Raw genomic sequence first — 27,581 nt, 5'->3', positions numbered from 1 at the left:
ACCTGAGCGTGGGAGCAGTTCGACATTTAGGATGAGTGCTTTCATATTTTGTTGTTGGGATAGCTTAGCGACAGACCGATAGCAGAATAGTTTGACATTTTCCATTTTTAAATGCACCAGTGAGCAATTCGGAGTTGCCCACTTCACATATTAAATTTTATCCAATTACTTTAAACTGGCAGGGCATCACCTTTAATGTGTCAAGAGCATTTCTTTGAAACTGAACAAACTCTTGTTTAAGGTTGGCATTCACGTCAAAGCCTGGGTTACTGTGTGCTGATGAACTGATGAAAATATTGCAGCACATTTCAAATTTTCACAACACACAAAAAAGGGATACTGACAAAACTACATTATTCTATGTGATTACACGTCTGCAGGTGCCTTGTGTTTCATTAACAATGAGCTCAATCCAGTGGCCTGAAGCTCAGACAATTCAGGACTTTTTCTTTTCCAAATCTAGTTGTGGTTTAGACGCTTCAATACTCAGACTTGTTTCCTCTTCTCATAGAACCCTGATTCCAATAAAGTTGGGATGCTGTGTGAAACAACGACCGAGCCTTTCCAGGATGCCCCTTTCATACCCAATCATGATGCTATCACCTGCGACCAATCAACCTGTTTACCTGTGGAATGTTCCACACAGGTGTTTTTGGAGCATTCCTCATCTTTCTCAGTCTTCTGTTGCTCCTGTCTCGACTTGTTTGAAACATGTTGCTGCATCAAATTGAGAATAAGCAGATATTTACAAAAAATCAATGAAGCAAACCTTAAACATAATGTCTTTATGTTGTTTTCTATTGAGCATACATCCAAGCAGATTTACAAATTATCTCACTCTGTTTCATTTCTGTTTTACAGCGTCCCAACTTTTTTGGAATCAGGGTTGCACAAACACTGACCAACTTTCAGCATCACTGACAACAGACAAAACAGGAGTTTGGCACAGAAATAGTTCCCAGAGAATAAAGGATCCATTTTGCCTGCCTCCCCAGTCAGTGACGCTCCACTCCGACTCTGTGAGGTGACTGAGGCTAAGTGCTTTCAAACATCTGGGGTCTGAACTACCTAACAAACAAATGTACAAATATATTAAAGATACAGTGACATGAAGACAAGGTGCCTACTGGGGTGTTAAAGGAGCAGAGGGGGTTAAACAGGAGGGGTCAGAGATTATCAGCAGCTGCGGGAGGTTTACTGGGTGATGAATCTGCCAAAGATCCAAAGTGCTGTACACACAAGCTGTCGCTCACACAAACTGTTCATCTTAAAGGAACGGTTACTTGGACATTTTGGGAAATATACTTATTTACTTTTTGTCGAGTGTTAGATGAGAAAACTGACACCACTCTCATGTGTCAGATAAAAATGAAGCTATGGCGAGGAGCCGGATACTTTAGCTTAGCATAGAGGCTGGAAACGGCTAGCATGGCTCAGTCCAGTGCCTTGAAAGCTCAGATGATGTTACCTTTAAAGAACAGAGCCAGGGTGACTCAAGTTTCCAGTCTTTATGCTAAGCTAACGCTAACTGGCTGCTGACTCCAGCTCCATATTTACTGGAAGAAGAGTGGTGTCAATCTTCTCATCTTTTGGCAAGAAAGCAAACGAGCGCCATTTCTAAAATGTTAAGCTATTTCTCTACGAAATACAGCAGAGCAACTGTACAAAGGCTTTCAGGAAGTAATCATCCAAATCAGATGCTTATTGAGAGCATGGACACAGTGTCGCACATGGATCATCAGTGGCAGCATCATGACTGCATGTTTGTCAGTTTTACAAAACAGACTGTAAGAAGAGCTTAAAAAAAATTAAAGGACGTTTTTTTCCAACCAGTCGTAGCCATGTTAGTTTTCCTCTTGTTTAAAAAAAATGACATAAACTTGCAAACACAATAAAATATGCCCTCTATGATTGGTAGACGCAGGTACACTATCACATTCCATAATTAGACTAGTGGGTAGGAGTGGGGGCAAAAATGAACATCAAAGGGGGAAATTTCCAACTACAAAAAGTTCTCTACGTTCCACCTAAAGTCATATACGTACTAAAGACTGGTACAGCATAACAGTCTTTCTTCACAGTCTTTTAAAGCCTTTAGCAGGGTACAAAGTGCTCAAGTCGCACTTAAGGAGCTGAGTGTGCGTGTGAGATCGCGTGAAAGGAAGCAGGCTTCGAATATTCTTTCTTAACGACAAGGATCATTTCTACACACCGAGGATGGACCGAGCTGCCACTTCTAGAGATAAACACAGCCATCGAAAAAAAAAAGGAAAACTTATAACTGCATGTAACATGAAAAGTACAATCAATGTACGATGAAGGTAGACCATGGTGGGTTAGAGAAAACGCACGCCTTGAACAGGTACAAAGAAATGGCTAAGATGACGTTTGAAGCAAAAAAGGCACATTTTTTTCCCTTTTATAATAGACTTGCGTAAACCTGGAAGAGGTCGGCTTGTGGGAGAAATCATCCTTAGAATGGTGCGCGTCCATTAACAATCCATCAGAATTGTTTCAGTGTCCAACGTATCAATCAAAGCAATGAAATATGCTTTTTACATGACTGGACAGCGTTTAGGTTTTTCTTCTTCCCAATGTGACTGATAAACATTTTGTTACAACCTTCTATAAAAACTAAAAGAGGAACATACAGTCAAAAAGCCTACTTAAGAGCATGTTATTAATTAAGCTTTGTCACCTTCCCAGGTAACAGCGACCTGGAAATTTGTATAAACTGTTACAATTTGAAAATGTAGAAAATACTATCAGAACCTGTACATAGATATTTGTTTCATCTATTTTAGATATTGTTCTGTGTTTGAAGGTAAGAAACCTGAGACGACATGGATGTTAAGCCTATTTCTCTTTGCGATTATCATTTATGTTACAAACATTTCCTACTTATACACTACATCTTAGTCTGCTCGACATAACCTCTGTGCGCGCTGGCTAGTTTCTACACAAACATCTCCGCTCTCTCCCTCCAGACCCGTTACCCACTACACAAAGTTGCATACTCGCTCCCAAAAACATCATTCAATCCTCGCAGCAGATCCTCGCGCCTTTCATCGTCGCTGTTCGGAGGGGTTGGGGGGTGGGGGCAGGGAGTGATGTGGTGGGATTTTAAGGCATTGTGTCTGTTACGGGACAAAGTCATCTCTGGTGGAAGAGGAGAGGTTTGACGCTCCCGGCCTTGAATTTTGGTAACTGGTTGCTGATGATCTCTGCCAGCATCTCCGGGAACTCCACACTCAGGGATTTATTCACAAAGGTGTAGAAGCAGAAGCTGAGCAGTCCACCAACCATCTGCAAACACACAAAACGTAGATGATTAACAGAAAAACACACTCAGTGTTTGGCGAAATGAGGAAAATAATGTCTCGATATTATTAATCTGATTTGTTGCTGACTTTTCTACTAGAACCGTTATTTAAAACCTTTAATAAACCAGACTTTCATGAATGGTGTTAGCACTTCTCATATCTATGTGCGGTACAGCCATCCTCACTTTTCCGGTGGATAAACACACTGTATCATATGTTTTTCAGGTATTTTACTTTCCGTTGCTGCTCCAGGTGAAACAAAATAAGCACACGGAGTCATTATGATCCTGTTTGCCTCCACCTTATCAAACACTGCAAATCAGAGTGACTTTGCATTATTGGAGAAAACATTTCCTTGAACCAGGTAAATGCTTTAAACAAATGAGATCAACCACAGACAGTAGATCATTGTTTAAGCTGCAGAGAGCAGGGGGTCAATAAGCACCTGCTGATACCATGTAATGCTGACGGCAGAGGACACATGTTGCCTGTGCGTGATGGATCTCCGTACCTCATGCATGGAGTCCAGCAGCTTGGTGAGCTGATAGAAACGCTGCCAGTTCTGGCTGGAGTTCTCCTCACGCTTCACGATGGCTTTCCCCAGCTCCTTAATGTACGACATCCGGATATCGTCGAACACCGCCTGGCTTTTCAGGCCGTCCTTTGGCACTGCGGGAGAGGGGAAACCAAGGATCAACATCTGGGATTTTAACTGAAAAAGTGTTCTTTACGTTCTTAATTATCGTCACTAGCTGCAACTGATTAATATGCAGGATTTTCAGGGTGAAAACCAAATCATACTTAACAGCCCTAAGCATTTAGAGAACACACACAGAAGAGAAGGGCTGTGCTGGCCTTAAGCTGTGTTAACCTGCAACTATGGATGTATAAGTATATGTATAAGTCACCTGCACTAGACTACATTTAAGCCTTTCTGCAGTTAATCAGTAAGTGTCCTGACTGGTGACATTGTGTGTGTGTGTGTGTGTGTTTGTGTTTTTCTGTATCGAACCAGGTCGGTCTACGAAGATTCAATTCTTATTCACGATATCTGCATGTCAGCTAATGAGCTGGCCTGTGATGTTTGGTTCTGTGCATACATCAACGTTATCTTCCAGCGTCCGTGGACAGTATTGGATCGGAGTAACGGCTTTCGTAATGATCACATTAACACAGCGCCACATTCGACGTGTGAGAGCGGCAGACGGCGTGGGGTGGTTCAGCTGCTTTCGGGTGAAAGAGTCTGACCTGTGCTGAGCAGCAGCAGGACCTTCATGCACAAATACTCGTCGTGGGAAACCTGCAGGCGGACAAACTCGCTGGAGATCTTCAGCATCTGCTCACACTGGTCGGCCATGTAGGGCAGCTTCATCCGCTCCCTGGTGGAATTAGGACACAAACAGTTAAACGGCACGATCTTGTTTCACCTTAAGTCACAGCTGATTTATAGGCCTGCTTGTGCAGCCTCAATCAGGGAGATGAAGCAGCTCCCTGTGATATCTCTGTAGATTAAATGTTCAAGGTCTTGCTGCTCACAATTTGTGGATCCTATTTTAAATCATTCTTCCAGAAATGAGACTCAGTCTATTAGTTTGTTGGAGCAGAAGGCTGAGAGGATGAGTGAGTGTCATATCAGTGATGAAGTAGTATTGTAGGTGAAAGTGAGGACAAACTTGTGCAAAAACTCTTGAAATTTATGCTTAGAAGTCGCTTTTTCATTCCTTAACTTGAGTCAAAGGGAGCAGAAAATTCGTTAAAACGTACTTCAGAACACACCAGATAAATGGTCACTATTCATGAAACCAAGCATTTTACTAAACTGAGAGGCTGTTTCAAGGCTGCCAAAAAAGTCATATTGAGTTTTGTTTGGAGGCGGATTGACAAATAGAGAACATCATCAAATATTAATTATGATCCTATTAACTCTCAGCTTGTGATTATGGGAAAAATGAAAAAAAGCAAAAGGCCTTTTACAGCCTTTAGCGTGTTAGCTGAGCCGACTGCTCACTACAGTCAGAGCGCTGTTTACAAACGAGTCATCGAGTCTATAAGAAGGGTGAAACACTGATTACCAATGACAGCTGACAGACGCTGTTTGATTCTCGGGAGATACGACACACACAGCACAGAGCAGAGAGCTACACTGATATACAAAAACAAACAGATGCATGCGTTGGCTGACTGACGGAAAAAAAAATAAAAAATCATAGGCTGGAAAATATCACTGATCTATCTGAGGCACAAATAACGGCTCAACACACTGGTGTTGCTTCGCTTTTGGTATCAAATTAAACAAGGGTCAGTCTCAAGCACAGGCTGAAAATGGACTAGCACGTACTCGTTGATGACGAGGTCTGGTGCGAAGCAGAGCATGTTTCCGTTGCACTGCTGGTAAGACCTCCAGCCCAGACCGAAAGACATGAGGAAGAGCCAGGAGCACTGCAGCAGAGTCATCTGATCGTCCAGGTGCAAGTTCCTGAAACCTGAGGGCAAGGACACGGAAGTACTTCAACTATCTGCCAAGACAGTCACAACGTGTGAGACGGGTGCGTGAAAGTGATAATGGAAAAAATAACAATACAGGTAATTCAGATGTGCGCAGATAATGTATTCTTAAGCAGGTGTTTCTTTGTAAAAAAAGAAAAAAAAAAAAAAAACCCAAAACATCTACATTTTACTCATTTCCGCCCAACGTCTTCTTCTCCAAGTGCGCAGCTCAGTCAGATTTCACTCACTTTACCAAACGTGCCTACATGTCAACTTTGCCCCAAATGGAGCGGATCCAGATGTGGTGTCAGTGTGTTTGTTTGCACGAATCACAACAGGAAAGACACCTGTTTTACGCTGCACCAATACATAACATCTCCTGCTCTTAGCTAACACTTACATCACTTACACAAAAATATTTATGCTGGCAGTCTGTTGTGTGCTGTTAACAGAAAACGTGTGATTGCACATAGAAGCTGCATTTGTGTTGTGTGGTGTCACACAATGTCTGAACTGTCAAACAATGGAGGACAGCACACATCATAAAGTTGCTTTGTGCAGGTCTGAGTTCCTTTCTATTTGTGGGCTATCGAGTGCAACATTTTAACACTGAATTTACATGTACATAGATGTCATTACAGAAAAGGATGACCAGCTCACCCATATAAACTACCTTGATCTCACCACACATAGAACACACTCCCTGCAAACGACATGTTTACACTCCCACTGGCAGAGCACACTACTAACCTGGCAGAGCTTTGGCCCACTTGACAGCAGAGATCACCTGGCGGCCGCCCAGCCTGTTGAGGGTGGTCATGAGGCGGGTGGAGGTGTCGGGCAGGGTGCTGTCGTAGCCGGCGTAGATGGTGTCCGGCTCGATGGCCTTCAGCAGGGACAGCATTGTGGGAACGAGTTGAGGCATGCACTTGGGTACCAGGGAGCGAGCTTCAATTGGCGGAGGAGTTGTCAGCTCGGGCGGGTTGCTTGGCTGGTTGCCCTTTAAGCGGTTCAGCTTTTTGGTTTTGCGTGCTGCACAGAGGAAAACAGGGTTGAACATGCCGGGAAGAGTTAAGTGAAATAAAGAGAAAAGGTGAAGAGGAGACAGGAACGATTAAACCAACGTTGAGGTACACAGTCATCATCCGTGCAGTTAATGGGTATACCTTCCAGGTTCATGCCTGCCATCAGACACTTGCGGAAGCGGCAGGCAGGGCAGTTCTTCCTCCTGATCTTGTCTATTATGCAGTCGTTTCTCCCAGCACACAGGTAATTATGCTGCCCTGAGGCACACAGAAGATTAATCTGTTATTTACCTTCACTGCTGTGGCAGAACACTCCAGGGAGGAAAAACTAATTAGCTGTATCAGAGTCCTTTACTTTGTAATGATGATGCCTCCAACTTAAAATCATAATGACTCCAGCATTTGAGCAAACGTATGTGATAGAGACAGTGATGAATGAGCTCAGCGCAGACAATGAACAAGCCAGTGAGGAAATAATGATGTCTTATGGTGTTATACCTTCCACTGCTCTCTTGAAGAAGACCTTGCAGCTGCCACAGGTGAGAACGCCATAGTGGCAGCCTGAAGCCTCATCAGAGCACACCAGGCAGATTTTATGAGTCCCGCTCTTTCCCTGTGTCGAGGATGTAGCGACTACTGCTTCCTGTCTGGAGGTAGAACTGGAGGGAGAGAGTGGAGTTTGAATGTCAGTCTCTCTTAAAGGGTTCCCTGTGGAGTTTGTGACCTCTAGTAGAGCTCTGAAGCTCTTCTTCTATGTGTGGGTCCCCATTTTGTATGTCTTACATTCGCTCGGGGACTCACAAATACACACAAGGGCGATGCTTTACACATTCCTATCAATGGTGCTGCACTTTTTTCACTTTCAATTTCACTGAGCTTCAGGTGGCAGAAATGCCAAAATATGCAGCACTGCACCAGCAAGGGCAGGAAAAAAGTAATCTGATTGCTAATAAACTTGGATGCTAAACAAAGCAGGTTTGAAGTTTTTAGGAAAAAGTGCCTTTGTCAGTGTTTTGTGAGGATGGACATGCATTCATGATGGCTGGGCCACAAGGATACACAAAATGCATTTTGGTGAGTAACACTGAATGTAAACTTTGTTTACAAGAAAACTCCACAGGAGACCTTCAACCATAAAAACATACTGTACATTTTACCAACAAAGACAAAACATTGACTACAATCTTGATTTAGTGTTACATTAAAATGTATTAAAGTTATCAGAAAAGAGCTGCACAGACATTTTAGTCAAATCCATATAAGACAAATACTGGATGTCTACAATGTACCATTTACATACTGCACTACCAACTCCTGAAAGCATCCTCTCAGGTTTGAGAGTTCAGCTGTGGACAAACCTTTACAGAAATAAACTACACAGCTACACTACACATACGTATATGCCCATCAGAGTCAATGTGTTCCTTGTGCTTGTTTTTCTTAAACTTTGCCTTCATTCCCAACATCATGACTGAGGAAAAGTGAGTCCAGTGTGCCCATTTGGACCTTTAAGGCCTAAATTATCTGAAGATCTGTGGTCACATCTTAAATCCAGTGGTTGTCATTAAACAGCCCTTCTTCCTTTGATTGAACCACAAACGTTTCCAGACCCAGCGGTTAGAGATGCACGTTTTCAAAGCTACCACTGGAGGACGTCAGGCTTTGCAGCATCCATGCGCCAGAGGTCCACACCCCCTCTCTAACCCAGTGGCCACAGCAACAACAACGCCCACAGCGAGAGGATATGGAGCCTGAGACTTGCAAACAACTGTCTCTGTCTGTCCATGTGTCCACAGGTCTGCCACCGCAATGAAAACAAACAGTTTCATTTGATAACAGCTGAACTGTCACTGCACACTAACACACTAATGCAGCCAGGCAGCCAAGTTCGCTCTGAGTTATACAACATTATTAGTATGAAAGCAGGTCAGGCCCCAGCAGTCAGTGGGCGTAGTAGGATGGGAAAACCTAAGTGAAACATCAAAGCATCGTCTAGCCATGACAGGGCTGAGAGCTGTCTGGGCACCACTGACAACACACTGTGGTCAGTAAATCTTTTTACTTCTGACGAAGAAAGTTTGTGAGCTTTGACTTTCTGAGTGTTTCTGACTGCACTTTGTCGTACAGCTGAAATTCAAACCCAGGAGTGTTTACCCCCAAAATTTTGGGTTGTTTTAGGGAGGCGATAACACTCCAAAGTGGGGAGCTCACCAAACGAACCCCAGCAGCGATTTTACAAAGTGGTCCTGAGTCCATGTAGTAATCTCCTTTATTCAATCATGTGTTCACAAAGTGGTGAACCTCGCTCCATCCTCGCTTGCGAAGACTCAGCCTTGCCAGGATGCCCCTTTCATACCCAATCACGATACTATCATCTGTTACCTATGAACCTGTTTACCTGCTGAACGTTCCAAACAGGTGTTTTTGGAGTCTTTTGTTGCTCCTGTCCCAACTTGTTTGAAACATGTTGCTGCATCAAATTCAGAATAAGCAGATATTTACAAAAATCAATGAAGCTGATGAGGTCAAATATTAAATATAATGTCTTCGTGCTGTTTTCAATTAGGTGTATGTTAAAAAAAGATAAGGAAATCACTACATTCTGTTTGATTTATGTTTACACTGCATCACAACTTGTTTGGAAAAGGGCTCGTTCATCTGACTGGCAGATTTTTTAACACATTCTGCCGAGGTATTCGACCACAACTTTTGAAAAACAAAAGGTTTTCATTTCTGTGTGGCAGATACAGCCAACCCACAGAAGCACTAAACAAATCACACTCCATATTGTGTGCACAGTTTATCATTGTTTGAGGTGGACGACCTGAGCAGAAGGAACATTATTAGGAATATTTATAGCTACAGTGAAAATAAATGAACCTTGTTTTTTAGACTTGGAAACTGGATTCATCATTCTAACTAAAAACAAAAACCCTACACTCATACATTACTTGTACTGACAGAGACTGTATTAATCATTCATCTATATATTTCCTATTCACTGTGAAAAGGAAACATAAATTAACAATCACATATACAAATCCTACATGTCAAAACACACTGTGAGTGAACTTATGGTTCTTTCTTAGTTGTTGCCTGGTCTGGTTTGGTGATTATGGACCCAATTTTGCCATGTTTTTGTGTCCAAGTTGAGACAAAATTTTGGAGCTTTTTCGGTATTTCGCCAGAGCGCTGCAGCTGGCAGCCATGAAACAGGCTGCAATGTAATCCCTGCGGTCACTTGTCCACCGTCAATGCACGTCCACTGAAAGTGTTTGTTTAATACACCTTTTTGTTTCAGAATAAAATCAGTTTTTTCTTTAATTACAACAGTCGCTATATCACTCTCTCCAAAGGCACCAGACTCCATTCACAGAAACAGTCATCATAAAACACACTTCATTCATATGTGACAAAAACAAAATATAACCCATCAAAACCTTTTTCTGCTGTTCCAACAATCATCATCAGCGGTGAAAATGGCACGCTGAGCCAAAATAATAAATATGTCAACTTCAATAGATTTTTAATTACTGGACAACAGAAACTCTGGTTTTGCGATTCAGTGCCTCCCACTGTGGCAGTGCTTCTTTTTTTTTTCTTTTTTCCCCATATCGAACATATGGTTTCTTTCCCAAATATATATTAGAATTCAGAGTATATGTCCACAGCCCTTCTTCATGGGTAGTGTTATACAGTAATATTAAACCCTATTCAGCATTCAGGGATTAGTATTCCAGGGGGATGCAAGTGATAGTTATAGCGGCTCCAAATTAAGAACACCATTTTTTCTGGACAGCACTTAAGCCAAAGTACAGAGGCTTGTTTGGAACAGACAAAACACTGACCAGCATACTGCACTGTAAGCTGGAAATATCAACATCTTAATATTAACAATGAATCAAAAGACTGTGTGTGATGCTGAGGGTGGCCCAGAAGTACTTGCGCATATATGCCACAAGTTCACCATCAGAGTGGGTGAAAAAACCTAAAACAGGCTTTAAGATTAGCCTAACGCTGCAGTGTGCAGGACACACTTTAAAGGCCATTTTCGTCCCTGGCGTTTTGTTATCTCGTTATTATTAGATAAGCCTGGTGGATGCTATAGGCTGTGCTTAGAAATTTAATTCATTTGTACTGGACTGTAGCCAAAGACCCACTGTATGTGAACTCAAGTTTTATGCTTGTGGAGAAGTGTGAAGATTGGAACTGGCTGGAAACATCAATGCATCCCTTAACTTATCCATTGGTGGGTCAAAATAGCTGTAACCTAGAGGCGGAGTGCACCCCTGAACAGGCCTCCAGTCAATCACAGGGTTGACACAGAGAGACAGACAACCATTCAGGCTCCCATGCAACTCCACACAGGTCCCAGGCAGCGGGTATGCTTGAACTCAGAAGGTACTCGCTATGAGAGGGTTGTGCCAACCACTGCACCACCAGCCAGGAACACAACTCCAGTATGCTTTGACAACTTTATAAGGTGATAATATCTCAATTTAGTGTTTAGAGCATGATCTACTGCCCTCAAGTTGTTAAAAAAAAGTCAATTAATGCTCATTTACAGGAACACAATTTAAGGAAATGCTTTACTATAACCATTTGAGGATTAGTAATTCTTCAAAATATGTTCTTGACATATCGTCTTGGCTAACGATTGTGTTGTGACAAACTTATAGAGTAATCGTGATTCACACCTTTGGCTTTATTTTCTACAAATTATTTTTTAGTCACAATATCAATGTTTTACTATCATCTGAATTTTTGTTCTCAGTTCTTCATTCTGCCTTTAACCAGCACATCTCAATACTTGCCGTTTGGATAAGTAAACACAACACTTTACTGAAAATGACACTATGCAATTTTGTGTTGCCAGGAGTCTGTCAATCAGAAACCTGGCTCTCAGCCTGGATGATGATCTTAACTTGGAAAGTCACATACCAAATTTTCTAGCACATGAGAAATATATCAAAAGTAAAAAGATTCATAAGTCACCTCTGAATTCATTGTGAACAGATTGCTGCAATGCTCATTACGTTGGACTCCACAGAATTCAGCTGCCAGAGTTCTTACCAGTACAAGAAAACATCATCTCATTACTCCAGTATGTGAATCACTTAATTGGCTTTCCATTCCATTAGGCTTCCCATTTAAAATCCTCCTATTGGTTTATAAGGCACTACATGGTTCAGTCATTTCAGACCTGCTCACTGACTACACCCGCATCAGACCTCTCAGGTCTTCAGACAGTGACTTTTTGGTTGTACTCAGAGTAAGATCTGGAGCTGGTAAAGATGCATTTAGTTACTGTGGACCTGCCCTGGGGAACGATTTGCCTGATGACCAGCAATCTATCAAATCTGTATCTACATTTAAAGCTGAGCTCAAAGCCTTCCTGTTTTCTCAGGCATATGAACAGTGAGTGTGTTTGTGTGTGTGTGTGTGTGTGTGTGTGTGTGTGTGTGTGTGTGTGTAAAACTTGTGAGTCTGTATGTATATATTTATGTATGTATGTAAAGCTTCCTGTTTTGTCAGGTCTGTGAATAGTGACTGTGTGAGTGAGTGAGTGAGTGCATGCATGCATGTAGGTATTATAGGTATGTACTGCTTTTATTTTCACTGTTATGTCACTGTGTTGCATATGCTTGATGTTTTAGGTATCTTTATTGTGTTTCTTCGTAATGAAACATGCTCCATAAATAAAGCTGCCTTGTGTTTCCTCAATCAAAACAATAACCAAATACAGTTTCATGACATCGTGCGGTAGTGTGAGATCATGGGAGTTGTTGTCTTCATTGTTAAACAGCCACTATTGTTGTTAATTATAACTGCAAAAAACATTGAATAAAGTACGTCAAAATCAAGGTTTCTCTGAGGCTCTTTGGGTGACAAAGGACATCAGGAGGGGCTGTAAGCCGAGCTGCCACTAACATTAACTCTTCTTTCAAGGTGCTCAACTTGTTTTTAGGTAAGGGTTCCCTCTGCGTTAATCGTTCACAAGGTTTTAACCAGGAGCTGAATCATCTGCCGAGGTCTCCTCCTCTCCAAACCAAATAGACTCAGTAATTATAACCAGTGAAAACACTGTATAAAGTTTCACGTTAAAAATCTGGGTCGCTCCAACGCTCTTAGGGCGGACACAGGATGTCCGGGGAGGGGCCGCAAGCCGAGCTGCCACTAACATTAGCTCAGCTTGTTTCTCTGGTACGTTAAGATCCAGACGTTCGATGACAAAAGTCCCTTATCCAGTTAAAAGATAGTTAAAAACGACTAAGATCTAAAACGTCACAATGAAACGGTAAGGAAACTACTCAGCTGGAAAAATTTTGTTGTCCAGCCATCCGGTCGACAGCCGGCGCTTGCGGAAAACAGAATTCATATAAAAGCTGTGCTGCTGCAATAATGTAACCAGTACGCCATCTGTCTCACACACATTTCTGTGGGGTTTCCTTCACAGCTAACAGAGCACACACATACAGTATATGGACACACGCAAACAAAAGCCCTTCACACCACAACAGGGTGGGCAGTGGAGGATAATGAATCCAGAGTGATGAAGACGATGATGATGTCAGAGGGTGTGGAGGGGTGTCCAGCTTGTCCTTCACTGGCCCACTGGGATCGTGTCAGCAAAGACAGCTTTACTAGATGGCTTTAGGCTACTGGGTCAAATCCAATTACTGCAGCCACTACATGGTTTCCAACACCAAAGCAAGCCTGAAGTGAAGTCACTGCTTTTCAGTATTTTTGTAAAACTCAATTTGCAATCAGCTGGGGACATTCAACCTAGCCATAAGACATGTTGCAGCTCTGTTATTGTGGATTGTCAGACACAAACCAATCAAAACTGCACAGCAATCTGCAGAGACAGAATTTCCTCTTTCTGAAACCATCTGTTGAAGTGAGAGCTCGCCATCGACAGGAAGTTCTTGCATTCCCTCAGAGTTTACTATCGGTCAGAGCACAGCCACAGAACAAAGGCAGAGACACCCTGAGATGGGCCTCGGCTTCAACAAGAGCAGCACTGAGAAAGTTAACCGCTTACGTCTGTAGGAGAGTGATCAATGAGCCTGGGTTTTAACGAGGCAAGCCACTTCACGCACTTACGATAATGCTGGTGGCCCAGTGCCCTGCTTAACAATTCATAATCCCCTTTTAGCCGTGAGTGTCACGAGCAGCTTGGCAGGCCCCTGCTCTATATACCCCAGCCTCTTTGTCAATTCAGAAGGAGCCGTTCGAACTATATCATTGCAATGCTTGGCTTCTTTTTGCCTCTTTTTGGGTGCAACTGATTTGGCAACTGTGCATTTATTCTACATATTAGTCATCCTACTTGACCAACCTCAGTCCTAGCCACAGTAAATGCATTATCTCAGAGATAGATGAACAATTATTTAGTTCCTTTTTTGTCTCAGGCTCACATGTGGTGAGGCCAAACTCTCAAATAAAAACTAAAAACAATTGAGTACGGATCTTCACAAAAATCTGTCTGGGTTTCTGCATGTTTAAAACCTGATATCTGTCTAAAGTTAATCACTGCTATTAATATTGGTCAATGTTGCACAAACATCTCTTCATCGTAATATGTGAGCGTGAAGAGAAGAGCAGAGGAGGAGCAGAAGGAAGTGCTCCTTCCCCGAGGTAAGAGCCACCAAAATAGAAAGGGGAACTGGTCTGCACGCTCTGAATCATTCTTGCACGCAGAACAACAACACAGCATCTATGAAAGAGCCGAGGGACTGGGTTTGTTTGGCTAAATCCTGGGCTGGACTTCTCTAAAATGTCTGCATCCTGTGCCGGCCAATACAAGCCAACAGTACGTCTTTAGAAGTTCTTAACATTGGTGCCATGCAGCCACTGAAAAGGAATACACCAGAGATATGGTGCCTTTTGGAGCAGTTTTACATTGACATCAAGTGTTTTCATGGTCATTGTTTTGGTTCATGATACAGGCCACTAGTGAAATACTCTTACATGTGATACATGATGGATGAAGCCTCAGTGTCACTGCCTGCAAGGAGTCATTGTCTCCTTCATTCTGTATTGACAAAACTACTTCAATAACAGCTACCCTTTGTAGCCCAGTGCAGCAACTACCACGTGGCTTCAAACACCAGAGGAGAAGACTAAACCTAACCAATGGCTGAGCTCAAGAGAAATAACCCCAAAGGATTTGAGTTTCCATATTAGTTTCCAAAATAGGAGCCGTTAGCGACGTGTGTGTAGGTGGGAGGTGGCTTCCTGGCCTGTAAAATGAATTGGAGGCTTGCTGCTGCTACCGTGCGCATAACAGTAATACCTTAAGTTGGATACCGCTGAATGTGGGAGGAACCCACTCCCAAAGTTTGATTTTGCTGACTCAACAACTGTTCACAAAAGAAGGAAGAAGGGACAAACAACACACAGACTTAGCTATATCCTCTTAACCTCAATATGGGGAATTTCTATAAGCCTATTCAGAATCAAAACACAACACAAACTAAACACAGAAAAAGCAAAACTGTGGTTACAGGGGAATGCGGTAATAACGTGAAAGTGACTGGAATGGCTGGCATTTGATCTGGTGCATTCACTTGGCGCCAGCTGTGGGGAGGCGGGAGGGAAAGTAGGTCAGGAGAGTGAGCGCTTCACAGTAGCCTGCCTGCCTGCCTGCCTGCCACAGCACTCATGACACACCCACATGCACACACACTCATGCATAATACACAAAGCCAATAGACACACATGTCGCATACACACACAAGCAAAATCATAAAAGGTGATTTACAGCAGCTGAAAGACTCTGCTGACAGTCAAGGTCTCTGCCCTTGGTTGCAGGAAGCTAAAACAAGGGACGAGAGAGAGAGAGAGAGAGGATGAGTGGGTGAGGCAGAGAGGTGAGGGGTGTGCCAGAGGAAGATTGAGCACTGAAAAGCAACTCTGACAAAACACAAAGCCAAGACTGAGAGCTGAGACCATTCATATACTATATATATGCTCTATATAAACACATAGAGCTATATATAAATGGACTTAACAGCATAAACTGCTCATGTATCAAATCAGGCACCAAACCACAGCTGATAAATCTCACAGCTGTAATTAACTCCAATTTTACTTCACCAGCACCAGCTGAGTCAATGGTCTGAGTTTAGTCATAGCTCTCGGGTTAAGGCCCATCACTCTGGTCCCTGCAATGGTTTAATGGTGATCTACATTCTAAGCTCAGACAGAATAATTACCTGATAAATACCAAGCTCCACTACTGAGCTTATGCTGCCAAGAGGAAACTCGCATGTTCAACAAGTTGTTACAAAGTCCCGCTGACACCACAGCTGTCAAACACAGGCCCGAGGGAAGGATTCAGATCTATAGTAGATTCCACCAATAGGATGCATTAAAAAGTGTACTGTCAAAGATGTTCACAAAGACAGCTATGTAGTTCTGCATGTGAAGTTTGTGAGCTGTTTATCTTGGCTAGGCTTAGAATTAATTTTTAGGGCAAGGCCACTTCGGTCTTTGATGAATACTAATCTATTACCACATCAAGGCCACAATGTACGGCACCAAGGCCAAGACCAATGGTGTAATAGCAGTAAGCGATAATTAAATATTAGCTAAACACTGTATGGTGCAAGTATTAATACATTTAATACTTGACATTTAATAAGTTTACAACCATATTGCTGCATAGTGTCAGTCCATTTAGCATTTCCTCATAATGTGGGCGGATTAATACTTGCACCATACAGTGTTTAGCTGCATGTATTTACTGCCTAAAATTAATTGTTAGCTAGCAGGTTAGTAAGGTTTACAGAGGGAGAAATCTTGCACTACTGTTAATGTCCAGTGTGATGGCAGAGACACTGGGGAAGGTGGGTTTGTTCTGGCTTCGTCACATGTAGTTTTGAATGAGGAAATCTGCAACTTTCTTTTAAGGGCACAGTGACCAGTTCAAGACAGAGCATGCCAAACTGGCAGTGTGGTAGAGGGACCAGTACGGCCACACCCCAGGGCCTCCATGGCTGAGGTATAGTTCCTGCCCTGTTATCTTGTGCGGGGCTTGAGGAAAACAACATTTAGAGATAGTAAAACTGTTTGCTGTGACAAAGTCATCAGAAAGCCTCTTTAACACAGTATATTTTCAGGCGGTTTCGTTCAAATCAATATTCCCACGTGAAATTCTCTGAACTTTTAACACTGTAGTGAAGACACGGTTGGATGTGCTCTTGAACTTGGCCAGGCACTGCTCCATTCAGCCCAGGTCTGACTGCACAGCAGGCTCTCAGCCGGGAAGTCAGATTTCCTGCTATCAGTCAGTTCGTGGGAGGGCTACAGCTAAAGCACATTTTCATTATTAATTAGTCTGCCCATTGTTTTCTCTATGAATCGATTAATTGTCTGGTCTTTAAAATGTCGGAAAATTAGAGCCAGTTTCTGTAAGTGCTATGTTCAAATAGCTCGTTTTGTCCCATCAACAGTGTCAAACCAAAAGACAACCCGTTTAATATAACATTAGACAAAGAAAAACAGCAAATTCTAACACAAGCTAGCTAAAGTTTACCATTTTTGAATGAAAAATAATTGATTATAAAAGTGGCTGCTCATTAATTTTCAACATCTGCCCAGATAAGAGAGAATGAATGAACATGTGATTAATAAAGAGAAAAACTGAAATGATGTAATGAATTAATCTCAGTGGAAATGACTTCAGTGAAAGGCTGAGTGAACGACCTCTTATTTGTGTGAAAACCTGGACGATACACTACTCACAAACACGCACATAAAGAGAACTCTAGCTGGTGAAACTAAACAACGCTGCTTTGTCTGATTGTCAGATGTGAGAACAGCCCTATTCAGTGAGTGAGTTTTATTACTCCTGCAAACTACAGTCCTCCATTACACACAATCAAGTCAAAAGCCTCCAAGATATTCCAGTAACCTACAGTGCGCATTATAAAATGTTTTTATAGGTCCACAACGTTTCTTATTTTGTCAAAGAGCCCTGAGAAACACAATGGGCGCAGGCTTAAGTCAGCAGAAAGCAGAATGTATGGCTAAGTCATTACATCTGACCCACAAATTGACCTCGCCTTTATGGGCTGGGCCAATCACAAGCCCAGAACTAAATACCACACTAAAAAGAAAGGTTGCATAACATGCTGTGTGATTATCTACCAAGAGGAATTATCTCTTATTATTATTCTTTATTTTTCTCCATTCAGTGTACAGTAGGCATTTCCTTCCAGTGGAATTCATTTTTAATCATGTCAAGCCACATCAAAACCAGTACCATATGATGCGTGCGTGTATTTCCAAAATTCAGAGCAAAGCAGAGCATTTCTCAAGGTGAAACGTTCTTTGTTGTGTGAGAACTGGTTGTTTGTGAGTCAGACCGTAAAACTGAGTCAGACTGTAAAACTGTGGTGCAGAAAATGAACAGACAAGGTATGGAAAATTAAAGCACTGGTGATGTGGGAGACAACTGGTTTTGTTACAAGTCGCAGCTCGTTGGACTAAAGTAAGAAGACCGGCACAGTGCAAAGCAGCAAACCGTGAGGCTCCGGCGGGTCAGGTCCTCAGTGCTATGCAAAGTCTTCTGAGCCTCAGTCTCAGCAGGAAGCAGCAGCAGCACCATTGCGTGAGAAGCTGGAGGTGATGGTGACCCGATGCCAACCGCCTCTCAACCACAGAGTCAGTGCAGCCCAGCGTTTAGCTGATTTGAAGACGCTAAATGTCACATAGGTTGAGGCGAACAGGCACCACACAAAAACAAACTCCCACTCACAAGAGACACGCAGAGAATTTTTAAGTTTACACACCGATAAAACCGACATCCAAACACCCACCCACTGGTCTCACAACTGATGCAAAGACATAATCCTATGCTTTAACATGGGCATGTGCACACACATGCACACACACACCTCTAAACACAAAGGGAATGCAACTAAAGCCACATGTGAAACGAAGATGAGGTGTATCTCGTGTCTCTCCCCATCTGTTCCTGGTCACTAGATATTAGGCCGACGGTCAGACAGTCGTGAAGATGGTACCAAGCATTTGTGCAAACAATAAAAACAAGCACAGCTGTGCCCTTGTTGGCATGACTCACTCCTGCGTGCCAATCTTTGAGCTGATCACTCCCTGTCAGATATTGTGAATCAGACAGGCGTGAATGTAAAAGAGACACAAACAAAAAAGCCTCTAAGATGTGTCTCACGCCAGCGTTGAAGAATTTCTATTGAGCTGCTTCACGACTGGACTCAAAGCCACGCTCACAGCTGAAGCCATAAAACTCCACACAGCAGCGGAGTAATAACTGCACAAAAGACACTTTGTGGGGCCGTGTGAATTCCAAACACTGTGACTCGTTACTCACTGGAAAGAAATCACAGCTGAAATTAAGATTCAGCTAAATCAGCTGAGTAAGTCAGTGGAACAAGCAGCCTTTTCATTTTTCTCTACTACAGAATTTCCTTCTCACTGCACAGGTCTGAATTCTGTAAAGGCCACAGTTCGTTCATCCCTGCTGCTGAATGAAATGTCTCTGCTGCTCCTTGGGGACAGATCTGCTTCAAGTGAACACAGTGCAAATCTCAGGTTTATTTTTGGCACAATGAAACTGGAAGATCGAACACAACGGCCCAAAACAACCTCATGAACCCCCATTGAGTGGATACTTCCGTGAGAGGCTGAACAGAGCCAACAGGCTGTCAAACTGAACAGTAAAAGAGACGCTAAGATTAAAAAAAGAAAACGTATCTGGTTTAGAGGGAAAACACATTGGAATGGGGACATGTCATAAACTCATGTACTGATGCTCAGGCTTGTCCAGTAGAGAAAAAGATGAAATGACTTGGATGAAAGTGGAATTCCCCTGGCTTTTTAACAGCACATCCTTTCTCCAGATCTTGGCACTTATTGCTGCAGCCACGTACTGTAGAGTCCACTAACATGTCTCACAAAGCAGGACTGGTTGGTTGAGTTGCTAATTTAAGGGTTAAACCAGGCAATTTTGTCGATGACGATGGCTTGATTTTAAATCAAGCTCCATTGCTATGGCAACCGAAACTGCAAACCAAACCTGCAAGGAGCAGTTTTTTTTCAGTCTTATCAAAATATATAAAATGTCCACCTCCTCATGTTTCAGCTGTGAAGGAAAACAGGAGCTACCATTCCTACAAAGTCATAAAAGTGGACAAAAATAGCACACCCACATTTAAGAAACAAGTGCTAAAGAGCATGGAAAGGTGTGTTCACACACTACAGAATGACTTCTTTCCACTAGGTCAGATATACAAGTTGTACTGTGACAGGATTTACACATAAATACCAGAAAGACATTACAAGTTTGGAGCCCACACAGTGTTTCGCTGTGGCGATAAAACAGGACTTGCTTTATTTATATATCCAATGACTGACTGACTCATACCCAATCCAGGCTACTTAGCATGTGAAAAATGTAGAGCCCAAAAAGTAATTTAAGGAAATGTATCTGTCATTTGATGACTGTATTATCACGATCTATTATTATCACTTTTATCCACTATTCTACTGAAAGCATGTTTTACTTTGCTGTCTCTTTACTGTTTGAAACTGCATTGTGTCAATCTTCCCACAGGGATCAATATTTTCAACGTGTATCAAATATCCTGTGCTTTATCTGATCATGCTACGCATGTTTGGGTGTTTGTTACAAACCCTAACTCCCTCATGTGTATGCACTCATAAACTGGATTAATCCTGAACTAACACCACAAGCTGATAACCACCTTTATGAGAGTTGTTATCCACAATCACCAGTGTTTCATTTGTGAAGCCAGATAACAGAGCCAGCCTAAGCTGAACTCTAAACAACACACGGAGGGCTGAAAAACTCACAATTACTTGCTGCACTCATTAATATCTTTGTCAGTGGCATTTTAAAAACAATGATTAACGCTAATCACAAGTTACCAAAGCTCAAGTAACATCCATGAACACAAGGCTGACCAAGAAATCCTGTAAATAGACTGGTGTCAAGTATAAGAGGCCATATCTCCTTCTCATCTTTGTTTACTGCTCTCAGGTAACACGAGTTGTCAAAAGACACTTCAATTATAACATTGAAACCATTTCCTTACACACAAGGTTATAAACAACTGAACCATAAATCGGTGTAAACAATCAGCAGCCAGAAATTTTCATTAATGATATGCAGAGAGCAACAGTGAGCCCAAAACCTCACTGAGTTAACGTTTCACGGTGGGCTATGCCTCTAAAGGTAGGTGGCTCAAAAACTACATTTAAACATCAGTATTGTGTTCATGGTGAGGATAAAGAAAGGCCATCTAAATCGTGCTCAAATTTGTTAGCCCTTCAGTAGGCATCCCTCTGTGCCTGGATACAAAACAATACAAAACAACAAAGAAAGCTGAAAGGACACAACACAAAATATATAAAGAGAGGCTGTGTTGCAGGATGTCCTTTCTTAAGAGTGATATTGAGCTGTCTGTCATACATCAACTAAACTGGATTGACTTTAGTGATTGTAATCTATGCCTTCCTCTGGCAAAATGTGTACTATGGAGCTGAATTACGCAGGGGAAATAGAAATAATCACATTTGAAGAACAGTAAACATAATATATCTATTTTGACATTAGAAATAATTCTGATTAACAATGTCACCCAAATTGCAATTAATTAATATTCTGCTGATCCCATAATTGATAAAATGGCTTATCGTTTCGACACAAGGACTTGACCCTTTTTGTGCACGAAGGTCGTGATCAGACTTATTTTCAATCAGTCACAGCTTTGTTGTAAAGACCAGGAGTAACACCTCTAGTCTTTGAACACTGAAATTAGATGTCTGACGATGCAAGGGAGGCCAAAGTAAGACCTTGCTGGGATCACCACATAAATATTTTAGGTTATGTTATACTAAATCAAACGGTCAGGTCAGACTACGCAGCTGAGCACTGCCAACATTTCATACCTGGCAAAGCTGATGGGGTAAGTGGAGGAGTTGGAGAAAACCTCACTGGCCCTTTGCACTGCTGAGCTGTCCCCCACACCCTGGACTCTGTTCCAGGGCCCACCAATGGTTGTCACTGGGAGATACAGGTTGGACACTGGCTTCTGATCCTTCTGCTGCTGAGCTTCATTGCTGCTGGGGCTGACTCCAAAGCGGTAGCTTTGTCCTCCTGAAGTGCTGACCCCACAGATGGAGATGGGGTTAGAGCTGGGCATGTCTGTGGATGATGTGCAGCTCATTTGGCAATAACTCTGGCTTGCAGGCGACTTCTCCTGTTTGATCTCATCTGGGTTGCAGAGCTGAATGAGGGCACCATCTTTTTCTTTCTTCACCAACGCAGACAAAATGGTTGTGGGGGTTAAGGTGGCAGTTGTGGATATGCTGGAGCAGGACTGATCTGGACTTGTCATATTGCTGCCATTGAGAGCAACAGAGACTGCCCCACTGCCATTGATGCTCTCAGCCACAGCAGGCTTTATGTCCCTCTCGGAGCTAACATCCCTCAGCAGAGAATCGTCTGCCAGAGAGGACAGGAAGGCATCATCCCCTACATAAAAATCTGAGGGGGACCCAGTGAGCTCAAAGTCTTGGAGCAGGTCCAGAGCGTTGTCACTGAACAATTTCTGGTGCACATCCACATCTTTGCCAATGTGCTCAAAGGCCTGATCAAGGTCAATGGGGTCCTGGTCTCCTTTATCCATGGAGAAATCTTCTGTTTTCATTGGGAAGAAGTTGGGATCTGATCCCCCAATGAGTGAATCCATGGAGGACTGGATAATGTCTACTTTATTGGCCTCCAAGTGGGGCAAATTTTCCCTCAAGGTTTGACGCCCAAATGTAGTGGATGTATACGTTTGAAGAAACTGCTGCTGCTGAAGCTTCTGATCTTTGGTCAAGCCCCTGGACTCAGGGTCTTCAAACAAGGGTCCGACAGTGGCAGTAACAGAGGTGATCTCCTCTGGAAGGGGGCTGTTGCTGAGGCCGTTAGGCACCTGTCCTGGCTGCATCAACGGGCTGGATGGAAGAACGACAGATGAGGCAGAGGTGATGGACATGGCACTGTGAGGAGCCACTTTCAACAGACCTCCCTCCTCAGGGCTTTCAGTGTAGACCAGTTTGCTTAAATGGTCATCTCTTCTATATGTTATCTTCTTCACTCCACCTTTATCCATCTTTTTTATGTTGGGAGAAACAGACAAAGTGTTAACAGGAAGGACTGAGTAGAGTGCACAGAAAACACATTTAAACACATTGAAGGGCATTGTCAGATGTGCTGAAAAACAAGGTCCGCTACACTATAATGTCATTTAAAACGGTTTCAGTTTGTGCGCACAAAGAAAACAAGTAATGTTGGCTCAATGTAAGGCTGGGAAAAGTTGCCAAGCATGCCCCGCTGCGCGCCCTTGATAGCTAATAAAGCTAAAGATGGCTAACTGCGTTAGCTATTCGCATTTACCAAAATATTCACATGAGCACATCGACATACCTGTCCAGCTTACATACCCTGCAGTTAAAGTAAGCACACACAGCACGGGTTCAACCACAAGTCACATTCTGAGAGCCGTAAAGTTTACCCAAGTCTGACATATGCTAACGTTAGCTATAGCTAACTGTTGGTATGCTACGTAGCAATGTGGCTAACTTTAAGTGGCTACGTGCCCACATATCGGTCGAATGTCGTTGACAGTAACGTTAGCCAGCTAGCCCACATAGGCGTTATAATTACACATTTAGTGTTAAATCTACTGTTACTGCATTTAGCTTTAGCTAACATATAACGCTGCATCAACTGAAATCTCAATAAAGACTCATATTTACCCTTGAAATGACTGATTGTAATGTGTCCACGCGTCGTCTGTCAACATTGTTTTGGTTGAAAGTGGAAGTCCACAACACCTAACACTGACTTAATGTTTGTTAACGTTGCTCTTCACGCGTCGTATCCTCGCTACATGGCTTGATAAAAAAAAACGACAAAAACACGCCAAGCTGCGTGCGTTTCGTGAGTTATCAGTCTTCGACTTCGATCTAGCTCTAAAATGTCATGCAGGCTGCGGTGAACTGGCTGAGCTATGGTGATTCGCAGCTAGCCATTAGGAAAGTAGGCGCTAACCTCCAGGAAAAACATACAAAATGGAGAACTAAGCAAGGCAGCCCCATGGCAGACCTGTTTACAACATGCAGCGCTGCCTGCTGGCCAAGCAGTGCAACTGCAGCTTGTTATGTTCAAGGAGTTTCAAGCTCAAGCTCTCAGGACGACTTTGAGCATTTACAATGAAAACTGACGACAATTTATCAGCCAACTATAAATGAGTAATAACATTACGATAAATACTCACATTTTCTTGGGAAATGTATGCAAAAGTACAACAACTCAAAGAGAGTATGAAGTATAAAAGTAATCCGGGCAACAGCTAGGAATGAATGGTGCTCATCAAACTGTCAGCACTTGTCTCTTCTTTCATGATTGTTCGTACAGCTGCCCAGCGCGGGGTCTCCACTGTCTTGCAGCTGTTAATGGAGCCTTTGACAAAAAGACAGACAGGCAGACATCTGAGGCAGAGGACAGTGGGAGAAAGTATGAATGGACATTGTAGTCATCCACAGTGCAGTGATGGTGATCTGAGAGCTGTGAATGAAACCAAGGATAATTTTTATCTCACCTGTTACAAATATCAAAGAGGCAGCCTATAGCTGTAGATCTGCAATGTGAAAAAGAGCTTTTATTAGACAATACATCCCCAAATAATGATACCTTGAGGTAAAATGATGAGGTCTGAGTGCACTGTTGAGTATCACCACCATCACTGCAAGATTATTAGAATTTCAAAATAAATTCTGATTAAATCACAGGATTATTGTGCAAATCGGATGCGATTGATTGCTGGGTCTAAATGTGGATGCAAGTAGATTTGAGCTCACACGGTTCATTTGCAGGTTAGAATGTTTGTCTTTTTAAATTGCAGTAAATGGAAACACCTCTCACCTTGACATACTGCCTGTGGATGCCTCACGCCAGGATGCAACACGATGGCTTCTTGTGTAAATAGCATGAAATAATATGATATTGCAATATGAACTTTAAACACTATAACTGACTTAAAGAAGTTACTGTTATTGTAAACAACAGGCCATTCTGGGCCCAAATCATGTACTGACTAAAATAAGTTAATCTAATACGCCAAGATTTTACTGATGGAATTATTACTAGATAAAGAAATAAAATTAATGAATAACATCTTATTGTACTGCCTGTATCAGGGCTCAAGGGGACACTCAATGTTATTGCAATGTCTGCATCAGTACGACAAACCACTAATGGATAATTATCACTCAGTAACTGTGATGGGTAACCTTTTCACCTTAATATTCGGAAGGAAACAATCTACGTGTGCATTTTCAAAGACACTATGAAGCAGAATGTCTTCATTCAAGTAGAAGGTAGACAGGGTGCCATTTAACTTATTAAAAACTGCAGCACTGTTACTTCATTTGTGATTTAGTCAAAAAAAAAAAAAAAAAACAACCTGCAAAATGCCTTCTGTTTCTCAAGACATGCCAGTTCACACTTCTGCCTCTTTCATCTGACATAAAAGTGCCTGGGAGAAGAGGAAATAAGGTAAGGCAGGTTATTACTATATGCAGAGGGATAATAACTCTGCAGAGAGGTTCGAACCTGTATTATTTCTTGCTTGTTTTCAAGGGTGCACAACAGTGCGTCGCAAAATGTTCAAAAACAACAAAAATTCACTGGCTCGTTTGTAAAATTTACACACTGCAGGAACAATGTCTGCAGACCGGAAGTGTAAATTTATTAATGAACATTTCATCATAAATCATACATTTGCTGGAGATCTACAAATGAATTATTAAACAATTTCTTATCTGACAGACATATTTTATCCAGGCTACACAACCTGATTTGCCACATTGCTGATTACAAGGCAAGAGCCTGCAAAATCCACAATTGCCAATTTAATGCTACATACAGATTTTCTTACTTCACGCTCAGCTGGAAGCCGTGTTGTCTTACATTATTCAAGCTGAAGTTGTATGAAATTCAAACCCCTGTCAAACGACAGAATCTGACCTGAGAGCAGCACACGAGCAGGAAATAAACTGAAGACAGGAGGCAGGGAAATTGGCTCTAATGGGAGGATGAGTGATATGAATAAGAAACAGGGTTTATATCACATATGGGAAGCGACTCATCCCCAAGCAAGGAGCAGGGAACCAACTCCAAGTCTAACTGTTACACAACCAGAGATACGCTCACATCTATGAATCTATTAAACTAATAAACAGAACAAATCCCACAAAGTCATTGTCAGCGTTTGTTGTCTACAGTTGTATTTGCTCCACTCTTAAGGTCACACAATCCACAAAACATCACAATATTATGTAAAATGTAAGCAGTGAAACCTCACTTTGCCGAAAAAGAGATCAGTGGTACGCTCACTGTGGTTCTAAATCCCCACTGTTTGAATCCCACTCAGTCCCCTGTGGCTGCTTAGCAACCCCTCTCCAGCACAATATACTCTGAATTAACAGGGTAAAGCGTGACCGCTGCCTCCTCAAAGCCACAAGTCAAGGGTGCTCTCCCATCATCAACGCCTTCTTTCAGCACTGCAGCAATAAAAGCCTCTGATTTATTACAACAGGGCTTCAAAAAACACGAAAAACAAACAAGTTGGAAGGCAAACACGAGAGGTACAAAACAGTCTGAAACCCGGATCAGTGTTAGTGCTGCTGGTGGCTCTGTGTGATGTGGACGGTGGAGATAAGGGACCTTACGCTTCATATATAAAACAAACAGATCCACCAGTATCAAACTCATCTTTAGGCTTCCAGGTTCGGATAATCGTACGCCGTATATACAACACCAGCTTGTGGCCTATATATTACTGCATACATGGATGATGACATGTATTGTTAAGCCCCAAATTCAGCTTGCATCTCACTTCCTCCAAAGTGCATTTGCCACCCTACAGTACTTGGCTTCAGTGTGGAGTACACTGATCGCTCTATGACAAATTCACTGAGCAGGCCCTGAGCAATAATAGACAAGTCCCCATGCCCTGTCCCCCTGCTACTATAATCCAGAATAAAAATTCTCAGTAATGAGGGTTCATCTTCCTGAGTTCTTCTTTTCCCTGCTTGGGAATTGCTGGAAAAACTGCAAGGAACACGCACTTTTGGAGGGGCTTGTTTACCAAAATGGGCCTCATACTCGTACATCATGTTCATTTCGCATGAAAATACACTCACGTAAAATCAAAAGGAATTAATCAATGAACAGTTTTATTTTTGAAGTATCAGTGTATTTGAGAGGAAATGGAGCATCAAGCAGTTGTGACATGGATCTTTCTGAGATCTGTCCGTGGTGCTGAATCGAGAAATGACTCGGTCAAATCGATGAGGATATTCTGGATGAAAGAATATTGTTGCCCGAAGGTTCAGTCGGATGCAGAAGAGTGCAAATGTCATTTTGTCATTTGAGTTTATTTCCAACCATGTTTGAGCCATTATGAGCAGGTGGATTGAAAAGGGAGTTAGTAGAGTATCCTGTATGATCACCAGCTCTGATCACGAGTAGCTGTCTCTGCCGATGAGTCTCTGAGCAAGACGCCGCATGGGACCTAACCCCTCACCCGTCTCTTGGGATAAGCGCGTCAGCTAAAAGCGTTAAATGTAAATGTGAAAGCTTCTGTGAAGACTCAGACGAAGGGATTAAAATCGGCAACGC

At 42.4% G+C, this 27,581-nt stretch overlaps 1 protein-coding gene across 1 annotated transcript; it reads right to left on the bottom strand.

Annotated features, from left to right (window-relative positions):
* Nucleotides 1–443: 443 nt before the first annotated feature.
* On the bottom strand, nucleotides 444–23,937 carry nr3c1 (nuclear receptor subfamily 3, group C, member 1 (glucocorticoid receptor)). Its single transcript, XM_076738573.1, has 9 exons — nucleotides 23,654–23,937; nucleotides 21,797–23,007; nucleotides 7,334–7,494; nucleotides 6,977–7,093; nucleotides 6,561–6,842; nucleotides 5,662–5,806; nucleotides 4,572–4,702; nucleotides 3,835–3,992; nucleotides 444–3,306 (listed from the first exon to the last, which is right to left on the bottom strand). The coding sequence occupies exons 2-9, from the start codon at nucleotides 23,005–23,007 to the stop codon at nucleotides 3,154–3,156; spliced, it is 2,358 nt and encodes a 785-aa protein (XP_076594688.1). The 5' UTR covers nucleotides 23,654–23,937; the 3' UTR covers nucleotides 444–3,153.
* Between the last annotated feature and the right edge of the window lie 3,644 nt (nucleotides 23,938–27,581).

This window comes from Chaetodon auriga, chromosome 9, assembly GCF_051107435.1.
Source record: "Chaetodon auriga isolate fChaAug3 chromosome 9, fChaAug3.hap1, whole genome shotgun sequence".
NCBI lineage: Eukaryota > Metazoa > Chordata > Actinopteri > Chaetodontiformes > Chaetodontidae > Chaetodon > Chaetodon auriga.
This window is presented reverse-complemented; position numbering and strand designations above follow the sequence as displayed.